A 14,932-nucleotide genomic window follows, 5' to 3' on the forward strand; every position below is an offset into this window, starting at 1 on the left:
CCGTCGGTAAAAAATACCCGCAATAACCTCCACGTCAGCGAACCGCCTTTTTTTTTTAAAATCTCAACATTTCGTCCGTAAATTCGTCGGTGTATACTAACGGCCAAAATCTGTCGGTATTTACAGACGAAATTACCGACGGAGTAAAGTCTGTCGGTAAAGGCAACCCCAAATTACTAACAGAATTATTCCGTTGGCAATTCCGTTGGTATTAAGCGAATTTCTAGTAGTGTCAAATGATTTAAATTTTAACGAATATTTATTTTAGTTTTTTTCTCAAAAAAACATGCTACTAAAAAGGACATAATTTTGCTAAAAAAAAAGGTATGAATAAGAATGGAAAAAATTGCTGCCTAAATTGATATCAATCAGATCTCTTGGAAATAAAAAATCATGAATCATAATTAAATGAACGTAATTGATAGCTTCAAAAGATCAAGACATAAATGCCATCACCTAAATGACACCTCGTTTGTGCTTTTGCTCATAATTTATTATATTATTATGATTCTGGTAAAATTATTAACTTACAATGACATAAATCTATGGATTAAAATAAAATTACAAACGCACAACGTAAAAAAAAAGAAAAAGCAGCTACACTAGCCTGGAAGATGATCCCCTCTTCTTGACTGCTGCCATTATTGACCTAGTCCACAAAGCAAGTTAATTAACTAAACTGGTGATGGATCATTAAATAAAATATTTACGCTATTAGTTAAAAGCATTATCAAGACTTACCTTCTCACACCGCCCTGAGTAGCTAGTGTCGTCTTCCACCATTTCTGGCCGGAGCATTCTTCCTTCTAAGCCTTTTTGCATTTTTATGTGCACTGTCTTCAACCATCTTCACAAACCATGCAGGTTTTCTTGCTCTAAATACAACGTATCCTATAGAGACTCCAAATACAAATCCACATCCATAACCCATTGCTATAGCTTTCCATCCAAATCCCTCTTCAAACATTGAATCTTCTTTCTCGAAGTTTGATGGTGGCGGTTGTTGCCCCTCACCTTTGTTGCATTTTACTTGCAAGGGAAATCCACATAATCCCAAGTTCCCTTCGTAAGAACCATTTTCAAATGTGTTGAACTGCTTACCTTGAGGTATGGGTCCCTCAAGATGGTTATACGAAAGGTTCAGGACTTGAAGAAATGTTAAATCTACCAATTGCTGAGGAATCCTTCCAGCAAGCAAATTTGAGGAGAGATCCAGCGATTCCAGATTAGTTAAATTCCCCAGTGATGGCTGGATATAACCGATGAGGCTGTTGTGAGAAAGGTTGAGCTGTATCAGAGATTTAAGCTTCCCGAGGGACTCTGGAATCTTTCCCGTGAATTTATTGCAGGATAAATCAAGTGTTGTGAGGGCAATTTGAATTTTAGAAAACTCAACCTCCAAACCTTTCCATGCCAATTTTACAGAATAAACATAAGTAGTAGTTAAATTGTGTGTCCTCATGTAATCCATATCCTGATCAACGCTCATTATGGCTTTGAAGTTGTTGAAATACTCTGTTGGCAAAGGACCACTCAGGTTATTGTTGGAAAGGTCAAAAATCTGTAATTTAGAAAAAGCATCCTTGACAGTTGGACCCTTCAAAGAACCATGGAGTTTATTTGACCTTAGAATAACAACCTTCAACTTTGGAAGCGTTTCTAAAAAGGAAGGGAATGTGTCATCAATCATGTTGTTACTAAGGTCCAGAAATTCTAAATTCACACAATTGATGATGGATGGTGGTATCACCCCTTTCAATTTGTTGCCATTGAAGTTGAGATATCTCAAACTGTTCCCCTCTGAATAGATTGAAGGGATATTGCCGTGGAGATTGTTGCCACCAAGATGCAATGCTGAGAGTCCATCACTGAAGTTTCCCAAGCATTGTGGGATGAATCCACTAAAGCCACTGTTGGACAAGTCTAGAATCTCTAGGAACTTGAGCTCACAAATGACAGAAGAGATGTTCCCAATCAGTTTATCATTGGAGGAAAGCATAAGAACTTTCAAATGTTTAAGCTTCAAAACTGAAGGTGGAATCTGGCCATACAACTTGTTATGACTGAAATTGATATATTGTAATGAATTACAAAGGAACGGACTTATCTGGCCATACAAGAGGTTATTGTTCAGAAGAAGAAACTGTAATGAAGGCATACAAAACAAGGAGGATGGAATTGTTCCATTGAAAAAGTTATGAGATAAGTCGAGAATGTTTAAATCTGAAAGCCTACTTAATAGTGATGGGATGTGTCCTATCAGTTGATTATTAGATAGAAAGAGTGTGGTTAGACCTGTAAGCGTATTTATTTGACGAGGGAGGCCTGTTAGTCTATTGTAAGAGAGGTCTAACCAGGTGAGTTGTGTGAGGTTAGCAAAACTATCCGGAATTTTACCAAAAAGTTTATTAAAAGAAAGTGTCAAGGAATTTAGTTTTTTAAGGTTTCCAAGTGAGAATGGAATCTGAACATCAAATTTGTTATATGAGAGATGCAACTCGGTGAGTTCAGTGAGGTTAGAAAACTCATTCAGAATTTGGGAAGTAAAATTATTGGCTGAGAGTTGTAAGCGACTGAGCTGCTTAAGGTTTCTAAGTGAGAATGGCAGATGACCTTGAAAATTGTTATCCGAGAGGCGCAACCACGCCAATTGCGTTTGATTAACAAAAATATCAGGAATTGGACCAATAAAATTATTGTTTCGGAGATCCAAGTGCTCGAGTTGCTTAAGTTTTCCCAACGAGAAAGGGATTTGACCACCAAACTGGTTACCTGCAAGTCCCAACTCAATGAGTTGTGTGAGGTTACCAAATAGATCCAGATTCGAGCCAACAAAATTGCACCCACTAAGATACAGCTTCTCCACAGACTTCAGATGACTGATTGAATCTGGTTCCAAATGAATTGAGATCCGCGTATATGACAGATCCAAATGCGAAAGAGCATTGCTCAAATTGTATTGCGGAAAAGAGCCAGTGAGTCCTTCGTTGCTCCATAAATCGAGCCATTGAAGGTTTGATCGGCGAAATAAATTATCAGGGAGTTCCCCTTTCAATCCACAACGCCAGAGTTGGAGATATGACAGAGAAGAAGACAAGTTCATCAAGGAACTGGGTACCACCAAAGACATGTTCACTCCACCCAAGTAGAGTTCTCTCAGCTGGGTAAGGTTCTGAGCAAGCTTGTTGAAAGAAATCGGTTCCAGCATCAGCTCCCCAGAGTTGGAAGAGAGACCAAGGGACACCAATCTGGATAAATGGGAGATTTCTGGGGGAACTTGGCCTGCAAAATTCGATGAATTTAGATCTAAATGCGTCAAATGCAAGAACTGACCAAAGGAAGATGAAATGACAGAGCGATTGAAGTCATTGTAAGAGAGATTAAGCTTCTGAAGATGATGAAGGGAGAAGAGAGTGCTGTTAGAATGGAGGGTGCCATAAAGCATGCTGCAACCAAGGTCTAGGCCAATTACATGGCCAGTTTGCATGTTGCATGTCACGCCATCCCAAGAGCAGCAATCTGTACCCTCTTTCCACAGCACTTTCTCGGGTGGATAACATGGAAATGTAGATGGAGAAGAAGGCATCATGGGAAAGGAATGTTTGAATTGGAGCAAAGCCAGGCTCTGGTCACGGGGGCATAATTGTACTGAAGAGGAGAAATTGGAAGAAGAATGAGCAGGTTGGGAGTGGGAATGGAAGAGAAGGAGGCAGAGAAATTGAGCGAGCAACAATGAAGATCCCATCATTCCCTAAAAGTACTCTTCTTGGAGATTGATGGGAGACTTCTATTAGAACGTAGTCTATATATATAGACTTCCGGAATGCATATTTTCCCTAATATTTAAATAATCAATTTTATATATACTAATATTTGCACTCAATTTGTCCTAATAAATATTAATATTATAGCATTGTAAAGAGATCTTTGATTTTTAATCTGTTTCGATTTTATAAACTCTGATTTTTAATTTTTTTTTCTAATCAAAACGTTCTTGAAGTTTTCACATTCTCATACAACTTTCAAATTTTTATTTTTTTGATGTGTTTGTAAGTATAGTCAAATCATAATTAAAAAACTTTTAATTTTTTTAAAATTATTTTTTAAAATTTTATGATCGTTTTAATATGCGTTAATATCAAAAATAAAATTTAAAAAATAACAAAATATTATTTTAATATATTTCTAAATAAAAAAAACTTAAAAAAAATCTCTATCACAGTTTTAAAGAGTTACTTGCTTATCATTTACCTGTATTTTACTTGTTATACTCTCTCCCTATTAACATCATTTTTTTGTAATTGATGATTGAATATTTTAACTAGTTACAAAACTTACGCAGTGTTTGATTTTGTGGTACTACTGTGTTAGAAAAATAAATTTTAATTTTTTTTAATTTTAATTTTTTGTTTTTTGAATTGTTTTGATATGTTAATATCAAAATATTTTTAATTAAAAAACACTTTAAAAAATAATTATCGCTATAGTATCAAACAATACAATAATTTGCAATATCTTAAATAATCTACTTACTAATCATTTTACTTATTAACACACGCTCATAAGAAGACATTATTTGGATTAAAGAAAAAAATAATTTAAAAAAACAAACAAATAAATAATAAATTCATAAAAAAAAATTGAGAATTTAACAACTAGTGAATTCATAAAATTAAGTCCCTTTTTTTGTTGTTGAATAGTGAAATGGATATTCATTTTGTCGCATAATATATAATACATCTATTTTAGATATGCTAAGTAATTATTATAAATTTAAATTATATTATTTACATTTTTTTTTATCTCAATAAAGACATGCAATGAACATGAAGGGGGACTATTATAAGTTATAATAGTCATTTTGACAAATGTATACATAGAAAAATAAAATTAAATATTTTCCTATATTTATGATGATTTTAGTATTTAAGAATTTTAACTTATAACCAACTTTTTATCCTTTGTTTCTTCCTGCATCACAATCCTTTTTTTTTTTAAAGGGTTTTAGAAAATCAATACATGCCAGACCCATAAGCTGGACTTTGGTTGCCAAAGACTTCGCTACAATTTCTCGATTATCATCCATCAAGTGATGGTGATGTTTCCAGGATTTCCACCGTGGACTGGTCTGAACCACCAGAGTTGGTGCGTTTAATTTCCAGGATTTCCACCGTGGACTGGTCTGAACCACCAGAGTTGGTGCGTTTAATTTCCAGGATGGGCCACCTCAATTATGACGACTTTAAAAAGTTTTTACATGTTCATCACTCGTTGCTAGAAAACAATAATTGAGGTGGCCCATCCTGAGATTAAGCGCACCAACTCTAGTGGTGCCCAATTCAGACAAGTCCAAGGTGGAAGTTATTCAGACAAGTCCAACTCCAGTGGTGTCTAGTTCCATGAATAATTATATTAAAAAATCTAAAATTATTTACAACACAAATTATAATATTTATTTATATTAATACTTAGAATTATAAAAAATATATTTATAACACAAATAATTATATTTTTTATATGAATACTTTAAATTATATTTTTTAATCTTTAAAAAAAATGATGGTTTTTTTCAATAGTAATAATAGTATTTTTTTAAAAAATTTAATAATGATAATAATAATAATAGTTTTTTTTCAAATTTATTAACTATTTTATTAATAATATTAATTATAAGAAAAATAATAATATGTGTAACACAAATAATAATATTTTTAATTATAATATTATTAATTATAATAAAAATAATAATATTTATAACACAAATAATTATATTAAGAATTCCAAAAATATTTATAACACAAATAATAATATTTTTGATATGGATACTTTGAATTATAAGAAAAATAATAATATTTATAACATAAATAATAATAATATTTTTTATATTAATACTTAGAATTATAATAAAAATAATAATATTTATAACATAAATAATAATATTTTTGATATGAATACTTTGAATTATAAGAAAAATAATAATATTTATAACACAAATAATAAGACCAAAGAGAATTTGGTTATGACAAAGGACCCAAGAGACTTGGGTCTTGATGCAGGACCCAAGCGAAATGGGTCCTGATGCTGGACCCAACAACATGGGGTGTTTACGCAGGACCCAAGCGAAATGTGACATGATGTAGGATCCATGAGTAGTGGGTCCTGAAGCTAGACCCAACAACATGGGGTCTTTATGCAGGACCCAAGGCTAGCACCCTGGGCAGCCCCAACACCATGTGTTTATGGCCTGGGACATGCAGCCCCACTTAACGCGCGGGTGCTCAAGACTTGCTAGCCCCAACACCAAGTGTCTACAACCTTACCAAAATTGAAATTGACTATTTTCTCCTCAATCATCCCTTCAATGTCATATTCATTTTAGTGAAAAGAACTTCACTTCTCTCCTGTTGTCTTTGCAACTCTTTATAGAAATTACAGAGTTGTTATTATACTTTCCTCTACACTGAATAATGATCAACTTTATAAAGATAGAAGTGTAGTAGATGTTATTTTTTAAAATATTTTTTCACTTGAAAATATTTAAATAATATATTTTTTATTTTTAAAAAATTTATTTTTAATATCAACATGTTAAATAATATAAAAATAAAAAATTATAATAATTCAAAGCTAAAAACAAATCAGGATTTTTCTAAAACACAATTCCAAACACTTCGATGTCTTTTTATATAATTTAAAGTATTCATATAAAAAATAATATTTTTTGTATTATAAATATTATTATTATTATTATTATAATTCTAGGTATCAATATAAAAAACTATTATAATTTGTGTTATAAATATTCTTGGGTTTCAACTAGTTATGATATAATTGAAATGGATATGAGTATCTTACATAAATTGATATGTATCAAACTTGTGATGATATTGTTGAAATGAATAAGAGTATCATGCATGCAATGGTATACCTCCATTAGTTAGGATGATGTTTAAATGAATATGAGTACCTTACGTACATTGTTATGTATCGAATTAATTATGTTATTATTAGGATGGATATTTACCTTACATTGATAGGCATCGAATTAGCCATGATGACCTTGGAATAGATGTAATTATCTTGCATAGTATGGATTGGGTATACATAATGACTTAGAGATTAATGGAGAAATGATAGATAATTGGTCATCATAGTGTCGGTGGCTAAGGATATATTACAATGATACTTGGCACTGTGATGAGGGTGACCAAGGTTATGTGAATGATGCTTAGTGATCGTAGTGTCAATAACTAAGTTTGTGTGAATGATACTTGGCAACCGTGGTTACAATGCATATGATATTAATAAAAAGAAAAGAAAAGAAAAGAAAGGAGATCAGTACGAATAAAAAGTTCAGATGACAATGATTAGCTATCCAGGTTTGGATAGCTAATGGTATTGACAAGATCAAAGAGTTGATGTCTTGTCTCGAGTGCAGGAGTGTCAAAGTAATAAATAACCCGGCAAGACCGAGGTCGAACTACAGGGAAATGAACTATATAAATTATAAATAACAACAACAACAACAACAACAACAATGATGATGATGGTGATTGTGATGATGAGTTAAAGAGGACTTTGAGATGTAAGATAAATGTGAAGATTAAACAATGATAAAACAAATGTCAAAGTTAGAGGATCCACTAATAGTATTAGAGATAAGTAAAGTATAAACTCTTTATAAATTATCAACATGATCATATTAATAATCTTATTTACGTAACAGCATACTTATAAATTTTATCAGGTATTCATGATACTAACTTATGTTGACAACAAATCAAATTCCTCTCATAACAACGATATCGGTCGCAGACTATGAAGGATCAAGTATTTGATATACCAAGTGTTATACAACACAAATCTAGATTAACCATTTAACAAGCAAGGTATTAAGAATTAATAAGATAAAAATAATAAGACATGTTAATAGCAAACGTTTTTGGATATAAACATTAAAGTCCATGTTGAGTTTATATTATACATATTCTAACACCATTAGTGAAACCTTTTAACCTTGATATAATTAACTTAGCTAGACATTATGAAGAAGAAAAACATAAATAAACAATATAAGAACATAAACATGATATAAGTTAACTAAGTATAGTAAAGGAAATGAAAAGTATAAACAAAAGATTAAGGAAAATATAACATGGAATAAAACTTGAACATTACAAAGAAAGAGAGCAAGAGCAAAATCTTGATCTGAAGAATCAAGATTCCTAAATGAATGGCAAATGCCTCCTTTTATAGGCTAAAATTCGGAACTATTCATTTGGTAATTGATTATTGATGTAGTGGCCAATTATTGATTTAGTGAACTTGGAGGACAATAACATTCAAGCATTTTGGCTGGATAAAATGACATTGATGCAATCATAATTTGGAAAAGTGATCCCCATAAAAGTTGTTGGAAATCATCTTATCTTTCCATCCATAAAATTTCAAAGCATTTTGATCACTAGAGCTCTAGATATGGCTAAAATACTGAGTAGTGCTTCTGGTGGACGTGGTGGATAGCCCTTAAGCTCTTGTCTGGATAAAATGTCATTGCTAACATCAGAATTTGAGCGGGTTGTCCTTATGAAAGTTGTTGGAAATTGTCTTATCCTTTCACCCACAAAATATTACATCATTTGGCCTTCTAGAACACTAGATATGGGTAAAATTCTGAGCAGTGTTTGGGTTGGATTGCAGAACAGATTCTGACTTCTCTTTTGTGGCCAAACTTTGAATTTTAAAACGACAGATTTGGGTCTTCCACTATTCATGAACATTGTAGGCCTATTTCTTAGCTTTCTAACCATATAAATTAAACTGAAATCACATCAATCAATCCTTTGAATTGTGAGATATGCCTGCATTTGAAAATGAACATTTACCATAAATTAAAGCTATCTTATATTATCAGACTTGTTATTATAAAACATGCTCTAGTTAAGGAGTTATTGATACTTCAAGTGTAAAATGAAGATATAAAACCTTGATAAAAATGCACTTTTAAGTACTAATAAGTTGTCTTGATGAAATATGAATGGATGGGATGAAACCATATCTAAATTAATATTAGCATAATCAAGTGTTGATGTAAGTGCTACCGATTCAAACTTCTGACACAATGTACGGATATAGGCGAGATTGTTTTGTGATTAATGCCTTATTAAATAATTATGTCAAGGCGGTAGTGAGACCCTGCATATTAGGCCCTTGCCCTAATTGACAACACTTTATCTTGACATACAAAGAAATACTAGTTTGGTACATAACAAAATAGACAATACGAGTTTATTTCTGACGTCGTAGATATGAGGTAAAGGCTCATAAATTAGTTATGAAAAGCATTATTAAATTACCTTATAAGAGTCTACCTTAAAATCAAGAATGAATTAAGGAGCTTATGCATGGTTATCTTTGTAGATATATAGAAGTAAATGGTTAAAACATGAACATGGATGTAATACCTATTGTGGAATGTTATGGACTAACGATAAGACACTGAGTTACCGTCATATAAGATAATAAGTAAATAAATAATTTGGCAAACAACTTATAAGAGTAGGCGAGGAGGTCACAAGTGTGCAATGTATGTACATGTGATTGTAGAAATACATAGTTAATAAGAAAACTAGAAAAGAGATGAATTTAGGGAATGAAGGGAACTAATACGCACTGACGATAAGACATAAATGAACATTGATTCAGGAGTTAATACTTAGTATTATGAGTGTCTGTGTATAGAAGTTGAGTAATTATGGATATGAAGTGTTACTTTGTGGGCTCTAAATAGGATTAGGATGTGAAAATATGATGATATGAACAAGTAGTTAAGTATGAAATTATATGAACCATGAGGATTTCTATATTGAAACATTAAATAGCTAAGATAAACTGTAAGGAGTGCAACATGAAATTGGAAAAAAAAAATTGACGACAACAATAGTTATATACAAATGTAATCATAAAACTACAACAATGACAAGAATTACATGTTAATCGTAATGGACTTGAATGATGGATCCTGAAAGTATTCAATACATTAGTTAGCCACAATACCAAATACTAACATGTAAATAGATATTTAGTTGGTATTATGACAAGCTAAAGTTATGAAATTGAGACTAGGTCATCTGAATGGTGGATGACTCGAGTGGTTGGCACGATACTTCACTAGTGGGGTGGACAATATTTAAGATAATTGACATGTTACTTATACTTTTGTTTGGGAAGGAGATGTCATTGAAAGTGTGAATAACAAGAACTTGGATAAGATAAATGTGATGTTTGAGGTGTAGTTATGTTATAAATTTGGGAACTAATTATAGGAATACTACGTATCGATAAGAGATAAAGTGATGTATAAAAGAAAAAGTGTGTCTAGTGGGAGTATGACATGCTTCAATAGTGGGAAAATAAGGTGAAATGGTTTCCTCGAGACAAACACAAGAGTTGGGCTAATAGCTTATTGAATTTAATTTTCTATACTTTTATATAGAATCCAAGACGCGTTTCTTGTATTCATGTTATAGAAAGGAGAAATGAAAAATATAAAGAAGTACCCAATAATATTTGCAAATATAAGTAGAAATCCTAAATTTTGAGGATGAAATTTCTTAAAGGAGGGGAGAATGTGAAACCTTGAAAATTTATAATTTAAATATGTGGATGTGTAAACCCTCATGTAAACATAAGATTGATATGATCTCAATGAGTAATGGAAATCAGGATAAGAAATAATAGATAAATAATGATATATAATGGAAGGGATGACCTCTATAAAATGAATTTTGGTTCAGAATTCATAAGGACAGAGAAACTAGTAACGTGTTTTGAGGGATAAAATAATGAGAAAAATGACAAAATATTTGTAAGAAATAAATGAGGTAATAAAAAATACATTATAATAAAGGATAGTGCAATGAAAATGGTAGGACTGAAGGTGCAAGCACTGATTAAAAATCAGTGACGTTGCTTTGGTTCAACCTAAAAGCTTAAGCTATTAGGTGAAGTCCCAAGATATAATTTATATTATTCTCTAACATGCAGTGAAAATAGTAAATTTGATTTTTTTTTTCAAGAGTCTCGAGAATCTCATTAGAACAATTTAGAGTTGTTTAAGATTTATACGAAGATTATTGAAGCAACTGGTTATCTTTTTTGACCATATTTTCTGAAAATGATGAGGATACCCTACAAAGTCTACCACTTAATGTATGTGACCAAACTCTCATGCACGTGTAGGAAGAGAATAAAATGAAAGAAAAGAAAAAAAACAAAAGAAACAAAAGTTAGATAAAATAAAAAGTGAAAAGAGAAAATAAAATAAATATTATAATTTACACAAGAATTTACCTCCCCGACAACGGCGCCAAAAAGTTGACACGATCAAAGAGTTGATGTCTTCTCCCAAGTGTAAGAGTGTTGAAGTAATAAATAACCCGGCAAGATCGGGGTCGAATCATAGGGAGGTTAACTGTATAAACTACAAATAAAGAAATAAATAATAACAGAAAAGGAGTTGAGGAGAGCTTTGAGATGTGGTATTGATATAATGATTAAACAAGGATAAAATAATTGTCAAGGTTAGAGGATCCACTAATGGTATTTCAAACAAGTATAGTATAAACTCACTCAACTGGAAACCACACACAAAGGAGGTTTCAATCAGATTATAAATTGTTAACATGATTACACTAGCTATCTTATTCGAACAATGCTAATACTTGTAAATATTGTCAAGTATTCATGATTATAACTTATGTTAACAACAAATCAAATTCCTTTCATAACACAGGTGTCGGCTATGAAAGTGCCAAGTATTTGTTGCACTAAGGGTTATTCAACATAAATCTAGATTAACCATTTAACAAGTAAAGTATTAAGAGTGAATAATATAACAAATAAAAAACATGTTAGTATCAAACATTAAAGTCCATGTTGAGTTTACACACTATACTTATTCTTACACCATTAGTGTAACCTTTTCACCTTGACATAACAAACTTATCTAAACATAATGAAAGAGAGAAACATAAATAAACAAGATAAGAACATAAATGAGATATAAATTAACTAAGTAAAGGAAAGGAAATAAAAGGCATAAACAAGATATTAATATAAACAAAACTTAAGCATTACAAAAATATAAAGAGAGAAAGCAAGAATATGATCTTGATCTGAACACCAAGATGTCTAAATGCATGGCAAATGCCTCCTTTTATAGGCCAAAATTAAGAACTATTGATTTGATGACTAATTGTTGAGTAGGCGGCCACCTCTTGACTTGATAAACATCCTTATCTTTTTGTCTACAGAAAAAGTCATTGCTAACATCAGAATTTGAACAGATAGTCTTCGTGAAAGTTCTGGGGAATTGTCTCAGCTTTCCAACAAAACAAGAATGATGTCATTTGAACTTCTAAAACTCGAGATATGGGCTGAACACTGAATAGTGTCTGGGCTATAGGACAGATTCTGACTTCTCTATTGTTGCTACAATTTGAACTTGAAAATGGTCGTTTTGAATCTTAGACTCTTCATGAAAGTTTTAGGCCTATGTCTTAGCTTTCCATCCATATAGACCAGATTTAAATCCAAATTCTACAGCTCTAGATATGATCCAATAAACGAATAGTGTTCCAGTTTGGACTGAACCAACATCTCTTTTCTAAGCTTCCCTCTCTCTTTGTCTTCTCAATTTCAGTAGTTAAACTCATCAATCAATCCTTTGATTTATGTGATAGGCTTGCATTTAAGATGAATATTTACCATAAATTAAATGTATCTTACAGTACCAGATTTGTTATTATAAAACATGCTTTAGATAAGGAGTTATTGATACTTTAAGTGCAAAATGATGATATAAAACCTTGATAAAAATGCACTTTTAAGTACTAATCAATTACCTGAAGATTTGAACTTTATTTTGACTTTGAATATATGCTTCAAGGCCAGGTTATCACAAACCACAAGCCACTTGTGAAGAATCTCATAAACCTTTTTAGAAGAGAGGGATTGTTATACCTTAAAGTAATAGTTCTCCTTTTTTTTTGTGTGTTCTAGGTACTTTAATATTGTACTCTGCTCACCTTTTTCACCATCCACGTGAAATAAGAGGCATAACTTCAATTTATAAGAAAACCTAAAAACCTTATAAATGATAAAATATCAATTTGCCTCTTTTTATATATATATATATATATATATATATATTAAAGGGAAACAATTAAAAAAATTAATAAAATATGATTGTTTATGTCGCGGGGTCGCGCCGACGCAACGTCGTCTGGCAATGGCAGATGCTTTTTGTCGTGCCTCCTCTGTGAGGTGTTGTGTGTTGGAAATATGTTTTAGATTTAATCATAAAATTATGATTAATGTTTAGGAGTCGCCACCTAGTATTATGGTCATTAGGAACCTATGGTCTGCGAAAGTCTGAGTAAGAGACTGGTTGTGTAAGGGGAAGATGCATCACTCCCAGTGCACCCTACCTAAGGTAAGTTGCATTGTTGTTTGATTGTTATTCTGTGTTGGGTTTCTATTCGTTGGTCTTTTCTAAGGTTTAAGGTAGATCTTTCTTCATGAGAAAGTTTCTACCTTGTCGGGTTAAACCCTAACAATTCTAAAGTCTGAATTTTAGCATCACATTTTTACACCTAGTATACCTGAGGGTGTACTTTATCGTGTAATTTTACACCCCAAAAATATTAAAGTCTACATCCAAACCCTAAAAAATGATTGGAAAAAGGTTTTTGATATTTTGGCCAAACCCTAATGGATGATCATAAACTGGTTATGATATCTATATTTTTCTTTTGGATTTTCAAAACATGAGAAAGATGCAATTTTTTAATGAAAATGTGCTTGGAAAAATTTTAGGATTTGGCCATATGCATGAAAACAATTTCTTTTTTGAAAGGGAAATTAATTTAAAGGTTTTTGAGATTTTTTTAAAAATTTTTTTGAAAATTTTGAAATTTTTTTTTGGAGAAAATCGGGTATTTTAATACTGGATTTATATTTTACAGTGTAAATATACAACCCGATATTATGCAAAATTGGTAGAAAAATATTTGAAAAAATCACAATTTTTTGAAAATTTTTGATTTGTGTGTGTGTGTGTGTATAAAATATACATCCTGCATGAACAGGAGGACGTGAATTATAATTCACGCCTACTGTTCACGCAGTGAACAGAGGAGAAGAAGAAGGAAAGGAGGATGGCTCATCTAGCTAAAGAGTCTGGTAAGGACGGTGTGGTGCAGGCGGTGGAAACGGTGGTGGTTGATGGTTGCTGCAGCAAGAAGAGGAAGAAAGGAGAAGACATATGGAAAGGTAGAGGACTGACGGTCGCAGTGGCCGTTCTGCCATTGGTGAAGATTTAGGTTCGTAAGGAGGCTGCGCCGCTGTCTGTTGGTGGAGGAGAAAGGTGTTTGCGAGGTCTTCAGGGGTTGAAGACATGGTGGAGAGAAAAGGATGGGAGGAAAATGATGGCTGGAACCGGGAATGGCTGGATTTTTGGCGGACTTTGGACCCGATTTTCTCCCCCCTTAGGCCATGAAATTCACCTCTATTTATAAGTAGGGGAAAAGGGCAATCTTGTCTATATCAGGGAAAAATTGCAGCCTTTGATTCCATTGGGAAGGATCTCAACTGTTGGTTCAAGGTAGGCATCATGAGTTATCAAATCTGCATAAAAAGGCTGTAGGGGCTGTCGTGCTGTCATTCAGTCTGAAAGGTTCACATAAAATTGTAGAGAATTGCAGGTGATCATTTTCGTGCAAGTTTGGTTAAATTTTATGGATGTTAGATGGATTAAATGTGCCTGCAAAGAGGTGACATGAGCAGCTTTATCCGGGTAAAAGAAGAAGACAATGAACAGTGACCACACAACGCGTCGTCTGGTCCTTTGTATATATATATATATATATTC

At 32.3% G+C, this 14,932-nt stretch overlaps 1 protein-coding gene across 1 annotated transcript; it reads right to left on the bottom strand.

Moving 5' to 3' along the window:
• Positions 1-487: 487 nt before the first annotated feature.
• On the bottom strand, positions 488-3,763 carry LOC133702868 (receptor-like protein Cf-9). The gene is made up of 2 exons (XM_062127189.1): positions 742-3,763; positions 488-649 (listed from the first exon to the last, which is right to left on the bottom strand). The coding sequence occupies exon 1, from the start codon at positions 3,746-3,748 to the stop codon at positions 764-766; it is 2,985 nt and encodes a 994-aa protein (XP_061983173.1). The 5' UTR covers positions 3,749-3,763; the 3' UTR covers positions 488-649; positions 742-763.
• Between the last annotated feature and the right edge of the window lie 11,169 nt (positions 3,764-14,932).

This window comes from Populus nigra, chromosome 9 (assembly GCF_951802175.1).
Source record: "Populus nigra chromosome 9, ddPopNigr1.1, whole genome shotgun sequence".
In the NCBI taxonomy this organism is placed as follows: Eukaryota; Viridiplantae; Streptophyta; class Magnoliopsida; order Malpighiales; family Salicaceae; genus Populus; species Populus nigra.

Bases quoted from the DNA above. Each gene is read 5' to 3' on its own strand.
- LOC133702868 (XM_062127189.1), bottom strand. From the start codon at position 3,748: ATGATGGGATCTTCATTGTTGCTCGCTCAATTTCTCTGCCTCCTTCTC.